The sequence below is a fragment of the Nothobranchius furzeri genome, chromosome 11 (assembly GCF_043380555.1).
Source record: "Nothobranchius furzeri strain GRZ-AD chromosome 11, NfurGRZ-RIMD1, whole genome shotgun sequence".
NCBI lineage: Eukaryota > Metazoa > Chordata > Actinopteri > Cyprinodontiformes > Nothobranchiidae > Nothobranchius > Nothobranchius furzeri.
Genome location: NC_091751.1, coordinates 21,849,230 through 21,869,628, shown reverse-complemented (window position 1 = coordinate 21,869,628; position 20,399 = coordinate 21,849,230). Strand labels below are relative to the sequence as shown.

The 20,399-nt window shown below is 46.8% G+C and overlaps 1 protein-coding gene across 1 annotated transcript; it reads right to left on the bottom strand.

Annotated features, from left to right (window-relative positions):
• Positions 1–17,861: 17,861 nt before the first annotated feature.
• LOC139061909 (uncharacterized) lies at positions 17,862–18,869 on the bottom strand. The gene is made up of 2 exons (XM_070541850.1): positions 18,685–18,869; positions 17,862–18,595 (listed from the first exon to the last, which is right to left on the bottom strand). The coding sequence occupies exons 1-2, from the start codon at positions 18,784–18,786 to the stop codon at positions 17,987–17,989; spliced, it is 711 nt and encodes a 236-aa protein (XP_070397951.1). The 5' UTR covers positions 18,787–18,869; the 3' UTR covers positions 17,862–17,986.
• Between the last annotated feature and the right edge of the window lie 1,530 nt (positions 18,870–20,399).

Below are 20,399 nucleotides of genomic sequence, written 5' to 3'. Positions count from 1 at the left end.
ACCCTGATGACATGATGAGATAGCTGCAGCATATGTCTTAACAGTGCTGAATGCGAGGCCCCTGTCCATCAGTATCTGCAGAAACGATAGGACATCCGCCAGCTGGCAGGAGAGCGCTTGAACATTCCGTTCTGCGCACCAGTTCTGGAAAGCTGCCCATTAAAGCCCCATTCCCACCTGTACCGGGTCGGCCCGGGCCGGGTAGCGTAGGTTGTTTACATATCTGGGTGGCCTGGAATTTTCCCGGGCCAACCAAGGCTCATTCTCGGCCCTCTTCCCGAGGGGTACTGCTTCAGGCCGACCAGGGCCAACACGCCCACTGCTGACAGCAAATTCACACCTTCCATTAGAGCAAGCCTCTGATTGGTGGGTAGAATCAGCCTATTCACACCTTCCATTAGAGCAAGCCTCTGATTGGTGGGTAGAATCAGCCCACATGGGCTTAAGGCACGGATGTGTGGAATCAACCGGGCCAGGCTGGGGCCGACTGGGGCTACCCGGCCCGGGCCGACCCGGTACAGGTGGGAATGGGGCTTTAGCAGCGTAAGACGCAATGGTAGAGGGCGCCCGCGCACTCTGAATCGTGGCGACCACATCATGCGGCAGCCCAGAAGCCTCTAAGCGTGACCGATCAGCGGCCAGACCCACAGCCGTTGGCCTATTTGAGGATGTTTGATTATCCCATCCGCCTGGAGAAGGGCGTCCGCCCTCCGCGGGAGCCTCCACGGGGAGCCGGACACTAGCGCTTGCAGGTCCGGAAACCATGACGCGGACACGCGTCTGGGAGCCACCAGAATCACCGAGAGCTGTTCCGACCGAATTCGGTCCAGGAGACGGGGAATCAGAGGGACTGGTGGAAACGCATAAAGGAGCGTTCGAGGCCAGGGCTGGTGTGAGAAGGCGTCCGCCCCGAGCGGGGGTCCGTCCCGGGGACTCAGGGAAAACCACAGGCGACACTGAGCGTTTTCGCGAGCCGCGAACAGATCCACAGACGGTTCCCCGAACCTGATCCAGATCTGTGATATCAGTGCAGGATGTAGACGCCAGTCGGAGTCGCGGGGTCCCCCTCTCGACAGGATGTCTGCCGCTACATTCAGTACCCCTGGAATGTAGATGGCTCTGATGGACAGCAGGTGGACATGTGTCCAACACAGTAAATCTGTGGCGACACGCAACAGTGGGAGGGATCGAACTCCCCCTTGGCGATTTATGTAGGCTGCCGCTACCCGGTTGTCTGTGTGAACTTCGACATGACGGCCTTCTAGAAGGGCAGCGAAGTGTCTGATCACATTCCTCACTGTCATAAGCTCCAACACATTTGTGTGCTCGTGCGTGTGGGAGGGCCAGCGATCTGCCACCGTATGGGACAAGCACGTGCCCCCCCACCCCGACAGTGACGCATCCGTAAACACAGATACGTGTGACGCAGGATGTCCGATGGGAACCCCGCGTGAGAGGATGCAGGGGTTCCCCCAGTGAGCGAGGTCCCCGCCCACTGAAGGGGGAATCCTCAACATACGTCTCTTCTGACGTATCGGGTGTACCCGGAGGCGGACGAACCAGCGTTGCAAGCGCCTCGTGCGCAGCAAACCTAGCGGCACCACTGAATGGGCTGCGGACATCATGCCCAGGAGTTTCATGACTAACCGGGCTCTCACGATCTTGTGGGGTTGAACACGGGAGATCACCGTGGAGAGATCTGCCGCTCTTGCAGGCGACAAACGTGCTCTCATTAGGGAGGCGTCCAACTCCACCCCGAGATACACAATCGACTGGGATGGAAGGATGGAGCTCTTTTCCCAGTTTATAGAAAACCCTAGGGTTGACAGATGCCCTGTCAACCTCCTGGTTTGCTGTGATGCCTCGTCCTTGGACCGAGCGCACAGGAGAAGATCGTCCAGGTAAAATAAGACCCTCATTCCCTCCGTGCGCAGTGGCTGCAACGCGGTCTCCAGACATTTGGAGAATGTGCGCGGGGCTAGCGAGTAGCCGAAAGGGAGGCGATTGAACTGATATTGAACTCCCTTGAACGAAAAACGCAGAAACTTCCGGTGGTTTGGAACTACTGGTATGTGGAAGTATGCGTCTTTCAGGTCGATTGACGTGAACCAATCCCCGGGGCGCACATATTCCAGGACTTGTCTCATCGTTAACATGCGGAAATGCATTACTGCTATGGAGCAGTTGAACAGGGACAGGTCGAGAATCGGCCTCATTCCTCCCGACTTCTTCGGTACTACGAAGTAGCGGGAGTAGAAACCCGAGAGCTCTTGTCCGCGAGGGACTCGGGAAATAGCGTCTTTGGACAGAAGTTCCCACAGCTCCAGCTCTAGCGCCTGAGACTGCACTTGCGATGTGAACGTCGTCTCCACGATCCCGTTGAAGGGAGGTGGAGTGGCCTGAAAATGAAGTGTGTGACCGCAATGAATGGTGTCCGAAATCCATTTGCTCATGATGCAAAGGCGGCGCCACTCGTGCGCGCGTTCCGACAGTGGACGCGTGTGCGCGGTCACGTGAACAACGTCTGAGGGTTGTGCATGCGCCCTTACCGCCGTCGCCCGTACCAGAGAACTGGGGGCGACCCATGGAGGGCTGCGCTCGAAAGGGCGAGTGTGAAACAGCTGGAACAGGCTGGTCCACACCGCGGAGCGTGGAGTCCGAGAGTGAAGGACGAGTGGGAGCCGGGCCTGTGCACGGGGGCGACAGAGTGCTAGCGGATGGAGCCGCACACTGTGCCGCCGCGCGTGGTCGAGACAGCGACATGACATCCCGCCCCACCCAACGGCGTGGGGAGAGCGGGAAGAGTTGGGCCTGGACAGATGCTGGGGCCGGAGCGCAAATGGAGCGCACCCTTACGGCTGGCCGTGTATTATGACTACCTGCAGGAACATGTGTGCGTGCAGCAGTGCTTGGTGTGGGGAACGTGTGTGAAAACTCGGCAGAGGATTCTGCGGAGGACTGTGGGATTGTGCTCTTTGAGTGACGTTTTTTGGATTTATTTCAAAACCAACAACATCAGAACAATCAGTAACACACACATTCCCCCCAAAGAGTCACTTCCGTGGCTGCTTTCGGCGAGGCTCCTGCACCTGGGACTGCCAAGACAGCGTCTGCTGGCCCCGCCGGAACCGTTGTCCGCCATCTCGCTGGTCCCGCTGATGTGGAGCCGAAGCGGGAGGCCGGCTCCGTGGAGCGGGAGGTGCAGCTGGACGTCTGAAGATTCCGCGCCGTTCGTCCCATCCTCTGGCTGAACGGCCGGAGTGCGAGGCTGACCGAGGGTGGACCAGGTCTCGCACCGTAGCCGATAGTTCGGCCGTCTTCTGAGCCCTCTCAATGACGCCCCTAAGATGGGGACCAAACAGAACATCGGTGGTGATGGGGCCATCCAGCATCTCCCTTTGCAGATGTTCCGGAATGGAGGGCAGGGCCTTCAGCCAGATCGCTCGCTGGATGAGGGTCTGCCAGGCAGCGATGCGAGCAGAACCGGTGAGCACAGCAGCACACAGATTGAGGATAGCATCAGCAGTCTTAGTTATGACGGCTTTCGACTCCTCGGGAGCTTCCAGCTCCTCCATCATCTTGGAGACGCCGAAGGCAAGAAGGGCGATGTTATTCCCTGCAGCGCCGGTCTGAAAGGCACACTGATGTGCGCGGTCGGTGAGCCGCGTCAGCAGCTGGTCATGTTTTGAAGCGGGAACAGCTCGCGGGCCAGCGAGGTGGTTCTTGGCGCCGAACAGCGAGGCCAAATCCGGCTCTAGTGGAGGAACGGACGGCCAGCCTTGGTCGGAAAACCCCTCGACCTTGGTGATGGGCGCATACGTGGATACTGGCGCCTTGAGCTTGGCAGGCTCGGAGAAGGCGGCAGACCAGCAGCTCATAGCAGCGGGGAAGCGCGGCCAGACAGGGTCTGGACAGCGTGTCTGAGTTGCCCCGAAAATTCCCGCCAAATCATCCGCTTCAGGCAGGGCCGGTTCTGGCACAGCTAGCCCCTTGCGGGCTGCTGCCGCAGAAATGATGGCGGGCAGCTCCTGGAGCAGTGCTCTTACTGCTGGCAGGGAGGAGCGAGAAGCCACTGGGGCAGAAGGACCCGCTGAGCGAAGCTCGTCGAACTCCATTATGTCTAGGAGGGATGCCGCCTCATCGTAGTTTTCGCTGTCGATGACGTCATCCAGCCGGTTGAAGCCAGCCGGCTCCTGACCGGCGTCAAAGAAAACCAAGCCTTGTCCAGCGGGTAGGAGTCAGCCACCGGAAATTCTTCGTCGGCGGCGGGAGTGAAGTACTCGACCCGGCGAATCTTCTCCGCCACGGGCAGAGCGGCACAGAACGGGCACGAGGCCTGCGGGGTCAAGGCCAGGCCAGCGTGGTGAGCCCCGAGACAGACATCACACTTAGCGTGCAGGTCGCCGCTGGAAATGGAGCCCGTCTGGCAGGTCGGGCAGGGTCTGGCGTCGCTGGACATGGCTGGTAAGTCGTCTTCGGATAATTTTGCTCTTTTGGGATAATATTTGCTCTTTAATAAAGCTCTCAAGCTTGGCATGAAGAGAAAAAGGAGGTGAGCAGTGGGGTCACTGCGGTTATATACCACGAGGGGGCCCACTATTGGTGGGCGTACATTTAAGCTCTTCATGATTGGCTGATGCGGAGATCATCCTTCCAATAGCAGCTAGCTTAAAGAGCAAGTCACCCCCTACAAGAAACTTACTTCACTCCCACTTCATGTTTGAAAAATGCAACAAATGCTGTTGCTTGGCAGACCGAGAGGGCGGAGCCGCTAACAAATACACACACACACAGGCTCACAATGGCATTATGACATCATAATATACCAGATGACATCATAGCATACCTCTTAGCCAATAGCGGTGGCAGATTTAAATTCAAATACAGTGCAGAATTTTTCCCAGACGACAGCGCAACACTGACAGTTTTAGGCAGAATATTTGAATTTTAACCAAGATGCACTGAACTGCCAAATTACTGACTACACGTGTCTGTAGCATGATTCGACACTCGTTTATATAGTTTATCAGCAAAAAAAATGTGATTTGGGGGTGACTTGCTCTTTAAGGGCTAAGACTAGACGAAATAGAACAGCGGGTTTCATCAGACTCGTAGTTTCTTGTTTTTGCTGGGACCCCCTGTATTTTACCGCTCCCTCCTGCAGTCTTCCCCTATTAACATTTAAAATGATTCTGTAAACTCCGTGTATCAATAGAAACAATCTCTGCCTCTGCCAGCTGCAGTAAATGTAGTTTCCAAATAATAAATCTCCAAATAATTCAACTGTGGATCTCCTGTGATCCGCATTAGTGATGTTTTCAGCACCAGAACAGTGAAGCAAAGAAAGATTCCTCAGTTTGTTATAATTTTATTTATTAGGTGCATCTAACCTGTTCTATTTTTCTCTGAAATGAGATCAAATCAGTGCTTCTATGGGTTGTCTCCACTCTGCACTGGAAATTTTTACTTTATTTAGAGACTTGTTGCAGAAAATATTCAGAATGTGCAGTTTTTTCCTACCACAAGCGATCTCTGGTCCAGCCGCACATCAGAGCCGTATTTGAGCTTAACTATCCACTACATGAGCAACTGGGAGCTACATAGTATTTTGAACAAGTTAATGTTTGCACAATACGTTTGCAATTGACATGTTTGCACTTTAAATATGTTTACGATTTTAATTTATGTTAAGTTACTTGAAAAACGAGAAAAACTGATTTTTGTAATTGTTTCTCTCAGGGCTTTTATCATCTCTGGTGTGAGTTTAAAATATAAGTGTGTTAGCACTGTGCTGATTATCCCTAATATGAATAAATGTTTATTTATTCAATGTTTCTCTTCTTTAATACGCAATTGAAGTTATGCTATTCATGGATAAAAAATCGTGATAAAATCGAAATCGTGATAAAATATTGGAAAAATCGTGATATTCTATTTTTGCCATATCGCCCAGCCCTACCTGTAAGACATCTTTTTAGTGACGTATGACAAACAGCTCTTCACTGTTTAGAGGAATTTAGATTTTTATGATGATTTATGACAAAATTCCTTAAAATGAATAACTGAACCTAGTTTATCTTTATGTAGATGGTAAAGTGTAGTGAAACAGCGTTAGTCTCAGTCGGCATAAGCAGCAGGGCCCTGCAGGGAATCGAACCCCGTCTCATTACTGAGAGTTCCGTTACCAGAGCCTTTTGCTTTGGGCGACCGGGACGGTAAAGCAAAACCTGCATCAACACAGCATTTAATGTTGGAACATAAATTCTGTCTTGAAGCAGGAAAAAAGAAACCGTCCGACTAAAAAATGATTTCCAATTAAATTCATTTTAGTATTTTATAAACGTTTTACAGATTTAGAGCCTCCTTTGACTTTTATGCTTTTCGTTAACTTCTCGTTCTTTTACGATGTTTATCCGTTCTTTAGCCGCGGTCAAACGCATCGTAATTTTGTTCTGCGGTGAATCTTAAAGTTATGTTGAATGTAAATAATCTGAGCCTTTATTGCTTTAGTTTAACAGCACAGTAACTTGTTAAAATATTCAAGTTAAATTTAATCATTTACAAGTTTAGACTATATTTTATTAGCCTTTAATATTTTAGTATTTATTGTTTAACTTTTGTAAAGAGCTATTTTTAAACGCGTGCACATTTAAACACTAAAACCTTTGTTTGCTCCGTCTGTGTCAGAGCTCTGCTGTTCAGCTCCTTCCTGGTTCCTGCAGGACCACAAAGCCCAGAGAAGCTCAGTCCAGCAGGACGTGAGGACACAAACAGACACGGAGAGCTCCTCCTAAACCTGGAATCAAACGCTTCTACACATTATTTAGAACAGTTTCTTGTGACAGAACAGTTAGTGAAACAGAAAGGACATGATGAAGATGATGTTATCGTCCTTGTCTTTCATACGGATCAAAGATCACCATCAGCTTATGCTCATGTCACCAAGTAAACGTCCCATTTCTCACTAAGACCTGCTCTATCTGCTCTACCAGATTATCAGAAGCATCACTGTAGTTGTAGTTTTGCCTCCATCTTCCTGCCCTCCTTGGTTTCTTGTTTATCTTCTACCACCTCTCTCCATCCATCTCAGGTGGGATCTTGTTTGCTCCGATGGCCTCTTGTGTTCCAGGCTTACATCTTTTAGTGAACGTTAGAATATCATATACTGATATATATATATGCATGTGCGTGTGTGTGTGTGTGTGTGTGTGTGTGTGTGTGTGTGTGTGTGCGTGTGACACTAAACCAGACTGCCTGCTCCATCAGATGAAAGGAAATGCTCTCAGGACCCAAATAAAATAGAAGATTTAGCAACCAGACACAGAAGCTCAGGTGAAACGTCCACATCAGCATCTCCAGTTCTACCAGCTCTAAAAACACACTTCTTAAATAATAAAACATTAAACTCAGCCAACGGATGAAGACGTCCTGGTGCCAGACGCTACCTAAGACATCACCAGTTCAGCTGACTTGATAAAACACTTGGTGACTAAAACAAACATCTGGTGACCTGGTAAAAAACAGTCCTGGTGCAACAAGCTACCTGAGACAAACGTTTCCAGTCGACCAGTTCAAGAAAGAAAGAAAGAAAGAAATGATCTTCAGTGTTCCTCAATAGCAAACTCTGCCTCTACTGGAAGAGCCTGACCATGACCCACAAACACCACATCATCATCATCCCTACTCAGACCCTCTGGAAGAAAAATATATCTCTAGTCCGAGTCGGAGTCGTCCCATCTTGGTCTCTTCGGTGGGATGTACGGGAAGCGCTCTCCAGTCCTCTTCTGGCTGGATCCAAGGACCGAGGTAGAAGGAGTGGGTTCTTCTACCTCCTGGACCTCTTCAGCGCTCCCGTGGGCAGGCCTGGGATCTTCTGGAAGCTCTTCCGGCGGGGCCGGAGGAGCTACCGCCAGCCAGAAGTCTTCTAGTGGTGGAAGCTGCTGGTCTTCATCTCTATCCAGAACTGAGCTACCATAACCAGAGTCCTCACTAGAAGCCATAAAACCTTCTAAAGCTGACCACAGACCCTCAATAGCACGCTCTGCCTCCAACTCCTCATCCCTACTCAGACGCTCAATAGCACGCTCTAACTCCAACTCCTCATCCCTACTCAGACCCTCAATAGCACGCTCTGCCTCCAACTCCAACTCCCTACTCAGACGCTCAATAGTACGCTCTAACTCCAACTCCAAATCCCTACTCACACGCTCAATAGCACGCTCTAACTCCAACTCCTCATCCCTACTCAGACCCTCAATAGCACGCTCCAACTCCAACTCCTCATCCCTACTCAGACGCTCAATAGCACGCTCTAACTCCAACACAAAATCCCTACTCAGACCCTCAATAGCACACTCTGCCTCTACTGGAGGAACCTGACCATGACCCACAAACACCACATCATCATCATCACTACTCAGACCCTCAATAGCACACTCTGCCTCTACTGGAGGAGCCTGACCATGACCCACAAACACCACATCATCATCATCACTACTCAGACCCTCAAAAGTAAACTCTGCCTCTACTGGAGGAGCCTGACCATGACCCACAAACACCACATCATCATCAGAAATGTGAAGGGCTGGGTACCTACCTTCATCTTCATCGAGAATCCGGATGACCTCAGGGGCCCCTGCAGTCACGGGACGCTCCACGATGAAGATGCCTGTGAGGACAAAACAAGACACATTAAATCCACTTGTGTCATAAAACAGTTATGAAAAAGCTACAATGACTTGTTTACAATACAAGAGATGTGTGTCTGCATCTGCATGTGTGCACAAGACACACTTTACTAATCTGGTTGTTTTTGGGGTTTAACAGGTTCAAACCGAGTTCTGCTTTTACTGAAAAAGTTTCCATTTTTAATTTATGTGATTGTTTATTATTTATGTTTATAGCTGATGCATTTCTAAAAAGATGTAATGTTTTACAGCTTGTAGACACAACACTGCTCAAATAAAGTTGTTTTAAAATGGGCTCTATAAAAATAAACAGAAGACTCATTAAACTGGTGAAAAGTGTTTAAAAAAGATTCAAACGAACAGAAATGCATTTATAAACCTGAGAACCAACTCAGAGAACACATCAAACTTTCTACTTGGATAAAACAGATGAAGTCCTTAAAGATCAAAGGTCTCTAGTTCACTCAGATTTATGGAAACAACTCATGTTCACCGATGCTAACAGGCTGAAGCTAAAGCTAGCTGTACGTTCTAGCATGTTCTACGTCATGACGTTTCATACCTGGTTCCGTTGCTATGGTCACGAAAACATGTTTTTGTTTGAATCATTCTTTTTTAGAATCCTACATGTCATTTTATTAGTTTTAAAATTTTCGATGTAAATTTGAACTAAACGGGTTTGCTGAAACCAAATTAGTGGTTTTCTTTTAACGCTTCTCTCTAGTCTGATATAGTCATCCCACCGACCTGCTGGGACCCTCAACATGCTGAGGCTGTGTGATGAGGTTGAGTCACAGGCCGGTGCTAATGTGAGAAACCTTTTGTCTCTATCCCGCTAAAAGAACCACATATTCAGCTTTTATTTGGCTTGCCCAGCTGACAAAAACCAACAGGCGCTCCTCGCGCTCACTCTCACCTCGCTGCTGTCCATCCTCTTTTATATCAATAATACAAAAGAAACCGACATGCCAGAACAAAACTAGTAAAAACATTTGATGTGTTCAGACTGTTCCAGGGGAATTTGAGCCTCAGTGTCCACAGAAAACATGTTTCACCTCCATAAAACACCAAATCTCGTCTCGTCTTCTTCCGCCTATCCGTGTCCGGGTCGCGAGGGCAGCATCCCAACTAGGGAGCTCCACACCGTCCTCTCTCCGGCCACCTCCACCAGCTCCTCCGGCAGGACCCCAAGGCGTCCCTGGGCCAGTTCGGATATGTACTTTCTCCAACGTGTCCTGGGTCGTCCAGGGGGGCTCCTGCCAGCAGGACATGCCCAAAACACCTCACCAGGGAGGCGTCCAGGAGGCATTCTAACAAGATGCCCAAACCACCTCAACTGACTCCTGATTAGGAGGAGCAGCGGCTCTATTCCGAGTCTCTACCGAATGTCCGAGCTCCGCACCCCATCCCTAAGGCTGGCCCAGGCTAGCTTCATCAGGCTCCGACCTACAGCTCTTGCTGGGGAGGTTCGCAGCCGAGTGTGAGGAGGCTGGGATGAGGATCAGCACCTCCAAGTCTGAGACCATGGTTCTCGATCAGAAAAGAGCGTTTGTCGACTCCAGGTCAGTGGAGAGGTCCTGCCTCAAGTGGAGTTCAAGTATCTCGGGGTCTTGTTCACGAGTAAAACACCAAATGTGATTTTAAACACACATTCGGTCTCTCAAATACACGAATTTAACATTATAATAATGTTTCAGTAGTTTGTCCTTTAGGAAACATGAATTAAGTCAGATGGAGAATTTAACTGATGTTAGCTTACCGTGCTCCTCCCGGAAAGACATCTCCTTGGTAGGTTGGTTCTCCTTGGTAGGTTGGTTCTCCTTGGTAGGTTGGTTCTCCTTGGTAGGTTGGTTCTCGGGTCTTCTTCAGCTAGCCACAAACTTCTTCAGCGATTTCTGCTCTGCAGAGGCTCTCCAAGCTCGTCCAAGGACTACTATTGAAGCAAATCTCCAGGAGCTCTCTCGACCAAGTGCTGCTCTAGCGCAAGTTCGAAAGAAAGAAAGACTTTTAAAATTCCATGAGCTTTTATAGACGAGCAACGTTCTAATTCTATGACGTATACACGCACATGCGTGCAACAGATTCCTAACCCGTCTCTTTGCAGCAGGTGCACCCGAGAGGTCTCTCAGCCCTCTGCTGGACAGAAGCTATTACTGCAGCTGTTTTTGAACTGTCTCTTAGCTAATTATGTAATAGCAGTGAGGACTTTTAGTGCCGTTGTGCTTTTGTAATCTCCAGTTTGAATACATCAGATGTTTTGTATTCAAACAAAAACATGTTGTTTTCGTGACCATAGCAACGGAACCAGGTATGAAACGTCATGACGTAGAACATGCTAGAACGTACAGCTAGCTTTAGCTTCAGCCTGTTAGCATCGGTGAACATGAGTTGTTTCTATAAAGCTGAGTGAACTAGAGACCTTTGATCTTTAAGGACTTCACCTGTTTTATCCAAGTAGAAAGTTTGATGTGTTCTCTGAGTTGGTTCTCAGGTTTATAAATGCATTTCTGTTCGTTTGAATCTTTTTTAAACACTTCACCAGTTTAATGAGTCTTCTGTTTATTTTTATAGAGCCCATTTTAAAACAACTTTATTTGAGCAGTGTTGTGTCTACAAGCTGTAAAACATTACATCTTTTTAGAAATACATCAGCTATAAACATGAAACATAAATAATAAACAATCACATAAATTAAAAATGGAAACTTTTTCAGTAAAAGCAGAACTCGGTTTGAACCTGTTAAACCCCAAAAACAACCAGATTAGTAAAGTGTGTCTTGTGCACACATGCAGATGCAGACACACATCTCTTGTATTGTAAACAAGTCATTGTAGCTTTTTCATAACTGTTTTATGACACAAGTGGATTTAATGTGTCTTGTTTTGTCCTCACAGGCATCTTCATCGTGGAGCGTCCCGTGACTGCAGGGGTCCCTGAGGTCATCCGGATTCTCGATGAAGATGAAGGTAGGTACCCAGCCCTTCACATTCCTGATGATGATGTGGTGTTTGTGGGTCATGGTCAGGCTCCTCCAGTAGAGGCAGAGTTTACTTTTGAGGGTCTGTGGTCAGCTTTAGAAGGTTTTATGGCTTCTAGTGAGGACTCTGGTTATGGTAGCTCAGTTCTGGATAGCGATGAAGACCAGCAGCTTCCACCACTAGAAGACTTCTGGCTGGCGGTAGCTCCTCCGGCCCCGCCGGAAGAGCTTCCAGAAGATCCCAGGCCTGCCCACGGGAGCGCTGAAGAGGTCCAGGAGGTAGAAGAACCCACTCCTTCTACCTCGGTCCTTGGATCCAGCCAGAAGAGGACTGGAGAGCGCTTCCCGTACATCCCACCGAAGAGACCAAGATGGGACGACTCCGACTCGGACTAGAGATATCTTTTTCTTCCAGTGCAGCGCCACTGAAGATCATTTCTTTCTTTCTTTCTTGAACTGGTCGACTGGAAACGTTTGTCTCAGGTAGCTTGTTGCACCAGGACTGTTTTTTACCAGGTCACCAGATGTTTGTTTTAGTCACCAAGTGTTTTATCAAGTCAGCTGAACTGGTGATGTCTTACGTAGCATATGGCACCAGGACGTCTTCATCTGTTGGCTGAGTTTAAGGTTTTATTATTTAAGAAGTGTGTTTTTAGAGCTGGTAGAACTGGAGATGCTGATGTGGACGGTTTCACCTGAGCTTCTGTGTCTGGTTGCAAAATCTTTTATTTTATTTGGGTCCTGAGAGCATTTCCTTTCATCTGATGGAGCAGGCAGTCTGGTTTAGGGTCACACGCACACACACACACACACACATACATACATATATATTAGTATATGATATTCTAACGTTCACTAAAAGATGTAAGCCTGGAACACAAGAGGCCATCGGAGCAAACAAGATCCCACCTGAGATGGATGGTGAGAGGTGGTAGAAGATAAACAAGAGACCAAGGAGGGCAGGAAGATGGAGGCAAAACTACAACTACAGTGATGCTTCTGATAATCTGGTAGAGCAGATAGAGCAGGTCTTAGTGAGGAATGGGACGTTTACTTGGTGACATGAGCATAAGCTGATGGTGATCTTTGATCCGTATGAAAGACAAGGACGATAACATCATCTTCATCATGTCCTTTCTGTTTCACTAACTGTTCTGTCACAAGAAACTGTTCTAAATAATGTGTAGAAGCGTTTGATTCCAGGTTTAGGAGGAGCTCTCCGTGTCTGTTTGTGTCCTCACGTCCTGCTGGACTGAGCTTCTCTGGGCTTTGTGGTCCTGCAGGAACCAGGAAGGAGCTGAACAGCAGAGCTCTGACACAGACGGAGCAAACAAAGGTTTTAGTGTTTAAATGTGCACGCGTTTAAAAATAGCTCTTTACAAAAGTTAAACAATAAATACTAAAATATTAAAGACTAAAAATATATAGTCTAAACTTGTAAATGATTAAAATTAACTTGAATATTTTAACAAGTTACTGTGCTGTTAAATTAAAGCAATAAAGACTCAGATTATTAACATTCAACATAACTTTAAGATTCACCGCAGAACAAAATTACGATGCGTTTGACCGCGACTAAAGAACGGATAAACATCGTAAAAGAACGAGAAGTTAACGAAAAGCATAAAAGTCAAAGGAGGCTCTAAATCTGTAAAACGTTTATAAAATACTAAAATGAATTTAATTGGAAATTATTTTTTAGTCGGACGGTTTCTTTTTTCCTGCTTCAAGACAGAATTTATGTTCCAACATTAAATGCTGTGTTGATGCAGGTTTTGCTTTACCGTCCCGGTCGCCCAAAGCAAAAGGCTCTGGTAACGGAACTCTCAGTAATGAGACGGGGTTCGATTCCCTGCAGGGCCCTGCTGCTTATGCCGACTGAGACTAACGCTGTTTCACTACACTTTACCATCTACATAAAGATAAACTAGGTTCAGTTATTCAGTTTAAGGAATTTTGTCATAAATCATCATAAAAATCTAAATTCCTCTAAACAGTGAAGAGCTGTTTGTCATACGTCACTAAAAAGATGTCTTACAGGGCAGCTCATGCCGCTAGTACGTCGTGTTTAGCTGTATTTTAATCAACTTCATATTCAATAATTACAGAAAATTGTGTTTACAGTTGCAGCCAAAAGTCTGAACCCTATGTCGGAGTCCTACACACATTGTAACTAACGGTTTGGCCTAAAATAAAAACCTAAATCTATCTGGAACCGCTACCGGTCCTTCTGCACTCCAGACGAGTCCCGTTAGCATGACTGCAGCAACACAGCTAACTGTGTTAGCAAGGGGAAAAGTAATTTGGAAAGCCACGACACACTCACACAGATAAGATCTAAAAGAAGAGCCACATATTTCAACAATGGATCCTCCAGAGACCGGTAGAACCTCAGAACCATCCTGGATTACTACAAACACAAGCTAGCGAGCTACTGCAGCATCCCAGTCAGGAGGAATTATTCTGCTGATCTATCGATTAAATTTGTTCTAGAGTTATTTCAATATAAACACGCAGCGGTTCAACTGGCAGCACGTTGTTTTATCTATAGATTAGTGAATTATATTGGGACGGTATGATGGGGCTAATGTTCAGCTAACAACTCGTCAGCTGAGGGCTACAAGCTTACAAATGAAATATTCATCTAAAGTAAACAAACTGAACTGATTTTGGTTCTGAAGATGTTCAGCATTCTCCCTGGAGTCCAGATCAGGCTCACGGGTCTTCTCGCCGTATCCCAGATCTGACCGATCTTGTCATGTTCAAGAAGCCAGTGTGAAATATTTGAGCTTTATGACATGGTGCATTATCCTGCTGTCATGGTCTGCGTCTGCGTCTCCCCTCATGAGTCTCCTGATGTTTCTCCATCCCTCTCTGGATTCTACGGACGCTTCAAACGATGGCTTGGGAGCAGTACTGTTGCAAAAGTATGAAATAAGTGGCAGCCGGGCGGTGGCATATGCATCCAGTTCTGACTGAGAAACGCTACGCTCAAATAGAAAAAGCAACTTTAGGCTTGGTCTTTGGATGCAGGAAGTTCCATGGCTAGATGTTTGGTTTACCAACATTCATAGCAGAAACGGATCACAAACCTCTCATCACAAATAGGAAGTTGAATCTCAATGACATGTCACCAAGAATACAATGTATGATAGTGATGCTGCAGCGTTTGAACTGATATACATGCTAGGCAAGTTTGCCAGGCATGCAGGCAAGTTTATTGTACTGGCTGATGCATTGTCTCATGCACCTGCACCAGGTGGTGACAGCAGTATCAGTATGGTGGTGGAGGAAGTCGAAACCAAGCCCCCACAATTCGGTTCTGAAAGTGAGGCCAATGCGGAAGTGAAATAAATTGCAGTTCCAACCTCATCCACTAGGGGCTGGTGTCAGAAAATAGCAAATCCTCATTGACTCCCATGTTAAAAATACCATTTCACAGCAGAAATAAACATGTGTACAGCTTGGTTTTTGGTTTAAATGATCTAGTTTACACTCATGACAACTCTGAGGGGGGTGAATTTTTTTCACTCTTCTGTTTAAGTGTATTAAAAGCCTAAAATTCTGTACACTGTAAATCCTCTAATACAGGCCCGGGCCTGTATTTGACTCAAGCTCATCAAGCTCCAGGCCTTTATTGGAAGGAGGACCAGAATTAGAGGCAGGCCTCAATTTCTATTGGAGCAAAATGAACTTATGGTTCGCTGGAGTTTTTGACAATTAAAATTGCGCCCACATTTTCAAAGTTCAACACGTTTCTTTTAACAACGGTAGTTTCTGCTTCAGCCCTCTCCCCCCTCCCCCTGCGCAGCGGCCGCAAACTCACTGATGCGCCTGCAGCCTCTCAGAGTTCCTGCTGCTCTAAACATTAAAATAATGATTTCATTTTCTGTTCCTCACTTCTGATTACCTTCATTGGTGTCTGTTTGTTGCAACCAGCAGGTACAAAAACTAACTTGTTTTTATTTGACTATTTTTCTGTCCTGTCTGTTTATTATCTTCCTGCATCTCAATCCTAAAGAAAAACTGCTACCTGCCTTCATATATATTCACCTCATGAGTTACCTTTGAACTGCAGTTCTAAAAGATCTACCGACCGCAAAAACAGCGGGGTGCGCGCTGCTCGCCGGCCGCACCGGTGCGTCACTGGAGGACAAGGTGATGCGCCCCGATCCACAGCAGCAAAAAGCATCAGGCACAAATAAAAGACAGAAAACAGAAAAGGAAATGAGCCGACATGAACGATCGCGTGTTAAATTAGTTTTTGAGGTGGCGACACCTGATTTGATAACGTTACTGTGGCCGTGCTCAGGACGCAGATGTCTGGAGCGCGTCAACAATCAGAGCTTTGCATGCGCAAGCTGGTTAAGGTTAGGATGGGGGTGAGGGGAAGGTTAAATTGCAAGAGGGTAAAGGTCACAATTTGGTTAAATGACCGTTTTACGGCGCGTGTCAGTACCGACGCTCTGGCACAGCGCGTTGCCCTCCGACGCGCAGGAGCTTGTCACCTGCTGACAGCAGGCTGCTGTCTTTTCCAAGGACTGCATCTTGCCGGTCATTATCACGTGACAGCGACTAGTCGATGACAGGCATAACAAGTCACTATAGAGCGGTGAAGTCGACTAGTGACTAGTTCATACGACCCCTACTGCTCCCCAGAGTGTTCTGCAGCATAATCAGCACGTTCTCTTTGAACTTGATATCAAATTTTCGCCTCCCCTTCGTCTTCGCACGGTTAAAGTTACCCTCGCGGTCTATCTCTGGCAAATCAAAAGTGAGACGGATGACACAACACCCCCCCCCCCCCCCCCCTCTGGTACTTGCTTGTTACCACATTCCACCTGGTCACAATAAAAAACCGGCCACTATTCACCTCCGCCGACTTCGACGCCGGCCAAATTGTGATACCCGGCCGTCAATTGAATACAGGCCAATATTAGAGGATTTACAGTAATTAATGAGCATCAGACCCACGTGACCGCAGAGCTAGCTCCGGGGAAAGGCCTCAGTCTAGCCTCGGCCTCGCCTGATAACTGTTCCGTCAGTTTCAGTCTCTCAACTTAGACCATTAGTTGTAGCGTTTGTGTATTCTTTTTTGGATATTTTTGTGCAATTGTTGGACAAAATGACTTGCTGTGGTATTAATTGCAATAATAGAGCGTCCAAGGAGTCTCCACTTAATTTTTTTCGGTAAGTAAAATTATATTTATGTATTTTAGGTCACTGCCGAGCTGAGCTTAGATTTTAACATGTACTGTTTAACCATGAAATTTAAATGTAATAGGGTAAAACCCAGTGCATTTAACATATTGCTGCACTTTAGAAAATGGGTTGAAATATAACATGTTGGTGGAGCTGGGTTCCGACTGTCGGCTTGTGGAGCTCTCGGGAGACCGATGTTTTCCACCCGGTTCTCCCCTCCCCACAGCTCGGCGCATCTCTGTCTGATCGCGGCTTCTGTCTGCTGCGTGGGCTGCCGGCTTGTGGAGCTCTGGGATGGAAACCTTTCACCCGGTTCTCCCCATCGGCAGCTCTGCGCATCTCAGATCGCAGCAGCGCTTGTCTGCTGTGCGGCTGCCGGCTTGTGGAGCTCTCAGAGACCTCTGTGTTCCACCCGGTTTTACCCAGCGGTCAGCCCGGCGTATCTCTGACTCAGAAGCTCTGGTGTTGTGCACAGTTAACTCCGGTTGTAGCTAGGTTGCTACCTCCGTTAACTTAGCTCCCACCTCCGCGTTAGCTTCAGGTTAGCTTGTTGTAGCTAGTTCGACTGGGTGTCGTCAGTTGATCCCAGCCTAGGGTGACCAGATTTAAAAAACTGAAAACTGGGACACCAAAGTTTTACACAAAATTAAAGACTGACAAATCCTTGCTGGTGACTTATAACTGCTTTTTATTGTACAAAGTGCAACAACATTTGAACATCCTATTAAAAATAAGGACATTCTTTTTTTTGTGCAACGTTTTGTTATTTTCTTTTTCAAAATAATACTGTATTTGTGAAACACATTGGGCAATATTAAATGTAGCCCTTTTGTGAAAAGATAAACAAAGAATTTAACTGACCTTTATAACAGCTTTTGATTGTAGAATGTGCAAGAACAGAAACATTTGATCTACATTCAAAATAAGGACAGTTTTTCTAATATTTTTAGTGCAATCGTTTTTCAAAACAATACAGTATTTTTTAAAACACATTGGGCAATATTAAATGTAGCCCTTTTGTGAACAAAAAAAGTATTTCACTGACTTCAAGTTTTTTAGAAACAAAAATATTGCACTAAATGAACAGCCCTATTATTCCCTTTATTGTCACAGTAACTCTTTAAGAGTATTTCATGTTTGAGTGAATCTTTTTAAGCAGACTGTGGTTGTCAACAAGTCTGGCATGAAACTCAGAGCAGTCATCAAAGTTCACCCGAGTAATGAGCAGTGCCTTCAGAGTTTCCAGTCCCAGACGATTTCTCTCATTGGTCCAAGTGTTGTTCATGAGAGAAAAAATGCGTTCCACAGATGCGTTTGTGCCAGGTAGGCACATGGCAAACTGGCAGATGACGGCTACATTTTTAAATGGGACATGCTGATGCTTAAAATGTATTAAGATTTCAGCCCAGCGCTCATCTGCTGGTTTAATGTCTCGGTCCCACAGTCCAATCTTGTCAGATGTGTAAGTTTTGACAGAAGTAACTTCGTCAAAGAGCTCCGTTTCATTGATGTGAATGTTTGGCAGCTTTGAGGAGACACACCTCAGGGAGCGCTCAACCACATCCCAACCTGGTGGATCTTCGAGCAGGGTCCAAGAGAAGCACTTCATGTCAGTAAATGAGGAGCTCCACTCCTGCAGATATGAGATGCAACCTTCATAGAAGGTGTGGACGCTTTGCTTAAACACCTCCACTTGAGGGCGCTCTTGGGTAGCCAGAATGCTCTTCACCTGAAAAAAACACCAATAATAATTCAAGAAGCATTAATATAAGAGCCTTGTTTTTACATTACTTTTAATTTGAATATGTTTAAACTCACCTTTAATCCCATGAAGAGGGCGGCCTTCCTCTCCAAAAGTTTCTCCTGTAGATCACACAGGTGCTGTGCAGCGTGGACAGCTGTGCTCTTCTCTTTCTCCATCTTTTTGATGGTGTCATTAAACAGTGACAGTTGGTTGTAATGTGTGTAAACCACAGCCAGGCCTCACACACTTGGTTTTCTAGGAACTTGATGATTAAATTTGGTGCTTTTTCCTGAGACCGGAAGTAGGACTGAAGTGCTGTCAGAAGCTTCAGAACCCTCAACTGCAGGTCCCAGTGAGAGCCAATGGGTTCTGCTGGTCCCAAGGAGAGTGGCATGTTCAACATCAACAAATGAACAGAAGTCTTTCAGCTCCTCAGTTCGGACAGTGTAGATGGGAAAATATCCAAAAACCTTGACAACAAAGTTCTCAATGTCACATTAGCTCAACTTTATGTCACATGTCTGTGTAACCTAATGCTCATTGGTTGATGACAACGCCGTTGACGCAAGACGGCTCCTAAGTCCTGCGTAAAGACGATTCACCAAGTCACTCGTTGTTCAGCATGCCTAAAAGATGGTCAAGACTAACAAAAGAGCTACTGGAACGACACAGCTTTCTCAGGAAGGTGCCAGGAAATGAATATGCTGCGTTTTGCGTCTTATGTAAGTGTGAATTCTCCGTTGCTCATGGTGGAAACGCGGACGTGCAGAACCATGTTAAAACTAGCAAACATAAGCGGTGGTAACAGGCGGGAAGTTCGGTTAGCATGTTTTTTAGTGCTACTGCTGCTGGAGACAAAGACCTTAAACGCGCTGCTCAGGAAGCAACATTTGCCTACCACCTTGTTAAGCACAATCACAACTTTCGTTCAATGGACTGGACTGCTGGACTACTTCGAAAATGTTATGACCAGCATTTTACGAGTGCTCGGACCAAAGCTGAGGCAGTGGTGACAAGTGTAATTGCCCCGCATGCTATGGATTTGCTAAAAGAAGACACTACGGATACTACTCTGGTCTCTGTCGCAGTTGACACATCAAACCACAAGGCAGTGAAGCTTGTTCCTGTTGTTGTGCGCTACTTCAAAATAACCGAGGGGGTCAGAGTGAAGATACTCGACTTTACATCACTACCAGGTGAGACCTCAACCCTGCTGTGGGATGAGGTTTACAGGTGCCTATCTGCATTCGGTTTGGTGGATAAAGTGGTCGGCTTTTGTGCAGACAACACCAATACAAATTTAGGAGGAAAAGCAAGACGAGGACAAAACAATGTTTTTCATAAACTTGATCAGGCCACCCCCAACAGTCTGGTTGGTGTAGGATGTGCAGCGCACATAGTGCACAATGCAGTTCAGTCTGCAGCAGGCTGCACCTGGCACCTTCCTGAGAAAGCTGTGTCGTTCCAGTAGCTCTTTTGTTAGTCTTGACCATCTTTTAGGCATGCTGAACAACGAGTGACTTGGTGAATCGTCTTTACGCAGGACTTAGGAGCCGTCTTGCGTCAACGGCGTTGTCATCAACCAATGAGCATTAGGTTACACAGACATAAAGTTGAGCTAATGTAACTATGACAACGTTCTGATTGACATACAAACAACCCAGTGACAATTAGTTCTGTGAACTATGAGCAATTAGTTCAAAATCGGGACACTTGGGACCAAGGCTGGGCGAAATTGGGACAACATAATTGGTTTGTAAAAATCTTTGGGGACACAGGACAAATGGCT

What these genes read in the sequence shown, in the direction of transcription:
- LOC139061909 (XM_070541850.1), bottom strand. Translation starts at nt 18,786, where the DNA reads ATGGAGAAAGAGAAGAGCACAGCTGTCCACGCTGCACAGCACCTGTGT. An exon ending in CCCTCTTCATGGGATTAAAG is followed by an intron (nt 18,596 to 18,684) that starts GTGAGTTTAAAC and finishes TGTTTTTTTCAG; the next exon opens with GTGAAGAGCATTCTGGCTAC.